Source organism: Sitodiplosis mosellana, unplaced genomic scaffold (assembly GCF_009176505.1).
Source record: "Sitodiplosis mosellana isolate CC-2019 unplaced genomic scaffold, AAFC_SMos_1.0 Smas_scaffold_7444, whole genome shotgun sequence".
NCBI classification, from domain to species: Eukaryota; Metazoa; Arthropoda; class Insecta; order Diptera; family Cecidomyiidae; genus Sitodiplosis; species Sitodiplosis mosellana.
This window is the reverse complement of record NW_022602499.1, coordinates 1-2,231: the sequence shown is the minus strand read 5'-3', so window position 1 is coordinate 2,231 and position 2,231 is coordinate 1. Positions and strand designations below refer to the sequence as shown.

At 42.4% G+C, this 2,231-nt stretch overlaps 1 protein-coding gene across 1 annotated transcript; it reads left to right on the top strand.

The window, feature by feature from the left end:
* Nucleotides 1-123: 123 nt before the first annotated feature.
* On the top strand, nt 124-2,205 carry LOC129580253 (uncharacterized). Its single transcript, XM_055470490.1, has 2 exons — nt 124-1,542; nt 1,604-2,205. The coding sequence occupies exons 1-2, from the start codon at nt 130-132 to the stop codon at nt 1,667-1,669; spliced, it is 1,479 nt and encodes a 492-aa protein (XP_055326465.1). The 5' UTR covers nt 124-129; the 3' UTR covers nt 1,670-2,205.
* The last annotated feature ends 26 nt before the right edge of the window (nt 2,206-2,231 follow it).

The window sequence follows — 2,231 nt, the reverse complement described above, 5'->3', positions numbered from 1 at the left end:
GTTTAAAGCGATCAATCAGTGCATTGTTTTCGATTTCCGTAGCGTTAACCAATTTCACAATCGCTAATCGCTTGCAACAAACATTTCATTCGTTCTACAATTTATTTTCTCTCGTTTAGATCCATCGCGATGGCGAGGCGTAAGCGGCACAATAAGACGTTTGGTAAGCCAAGGGAGAACAAAGTCCAGATGAAAAAGCACTCAATTGTGAAGAAAAAACGTGTCAATCGGAAAGAAGATCCAGAAAAACAGTCGACAGAAAATGGCACAATCGAAATCGGCGCGATCAAATTGGCATTTAATTCGATAATTAATCCGAACTTAACAGAAACAGAAACAGGATTTCTGATCCATAAGTTCTTCGAGAAATGCTTGAATGCTACGAAAGTCATGCATCTTGCATCGATGTTAATGCTCTACACAATCAACGAAGCATTCGATGATGGCAATTTGGACTTCTTCGCGAATCAAAATGGAGCAAATTTGATAACGGACTGTTTCAACTGTGTCACATCGGACAACATCAACGATCCACTCACAGCCCAAATGCCAGACGCATTTCTCGCGATGGTGACACAAGGTAGCCCCAACTTTGAATGGCCACGCCGCCATCAAATGACTCGCCAAGTTTATGCTCTCAAGGACCAGTATGTGACCAATTTGAAGACAAATTTGGAGACGCACTGTTGGGTGAGATTGACCCACTTTCTATGTGTAAAGTGCCATGAATTCAATCACAAAGGAAGCCCACTTGACGTTATTTATAATGCATCATACTTGCCTTTCGATGACATTGACATTCGAAATACGATGAAAAATTTGATGTACAATGAAGATTGGACATATGATGATGATGAAAGTCGAAAGTCGAAAATGGAAATACTGTTTAAGGAAGTGTCTCAGCTTTGTGGCCCATCATTCGTAAAATACTTCACAATGTACGAATACATTCAAAAGGACTGGTTCGAGTCTTTGTGGATGTGGATAGGCATTCAACGAATTGTTGAAAAATTTTCGATCGATACGGCTCACCTTCGTGAACAGTGGAAAGCATACGATCGTGATCCAGTGAACAATCGAGAGCCGTCGGTACCGAAGATACCAAAAGTGAAGAATTTCGCCGCTATTCCACTCAGTGATACAAAACTGAAGCACATACCATTCGACCATAAAGATTTGATTGATATCATTGGCCAGTTGAGAAAAGAACGGGGATGGGATATTCGTGCTGATTATCGTACATACTACAAGCAAGGCGAGAACAAAGACGAGGCATGGGGAATTGTGTTCGATATGGACAAAATCAGACGGCTCAGAACCGGTTCGAAAGAGTTTTACCACAAAATTCAAACCAACAGTAGTGCCGTGTCGGTGTTGTTTAGCAGACCCAAACGCAAAGGAGCCGGCGTGACTCTGTCTGAAAACAAAGCAAAGTACGAAAAGCCAGTCAGCAAAGGCGGTTACAAGTATGAGTCAGGAATTGATCCCGGCCAGAAAACAAAAATGGCCTGCGTGCGTCGGACTCTCGCTACTGGAATTGAAGTAAGTTGAAATATCATATGAAAATTAACATAGATTTGCATTGTTGTTGTTCATTTTACAGACCAACATCAAATTATCGAGTATTCAATATCACAAGGAATGCGCGACAAACAGGCCACGAAAATGACCAGAAAGTACGTGCACAAAGAACAGCGCGACTTGAAAAGCTATCCGATCACATCCGTATCGCCGCGAGGATCACAATGGAAATCATTCATTAAGCACAAAATCAAAATGCTGACAGATTCATTGGCTACATACGCCAGAAGAAAATACGCACAGCTATCGTTGCACAAGTACATCGAGACTAATCGCGAAATGGATTTGATGGCTAAACACATAACAAACAATGAGACAGGAGTTGTATTCCTTGGTGATGCGGCGTTCCCATCAAATTCGAAAATCGGTGTGAAAAGAACAAAACGATCACCGGATCAGCGAAAGTTCATAGTTAGCCTAAAAAAGAACGGCAAAACGGATGTTGTGCTTACACCAGAGCCGTATACATCACAAACCTGTGCCAATTGCTTGCGGCGATTTCCGAGAAGCACAAAAAGTGACCGATTCAAAGTGTGCAAAGATTGTCGCCCACACAAGGATGTGAGACTCCCACCGGTTATTGTGACTGATCGAAGCAGACGGCGCAAGCAATTGGCACAGGTTTGTGATGTATACGGCTCTGGTGTAAG

Bases quoted from the DNA above. Each gene is read 5' to 3' on its own strand.
- LOC129580253 (XM_055470490.1), top strand. From the start codon at position 130: ATGGCGAGGCGTAAGCGGCACAATAAGACGTTTGGTAAGCCAAGGGAG. The intron at 1,543-1,603 runs GTAAGTTGAAAT...TTCATTTTACAG, and splicing joins CTCTCGCTACTGGAATTGAA to ACCAACATCAAATTATCGAG.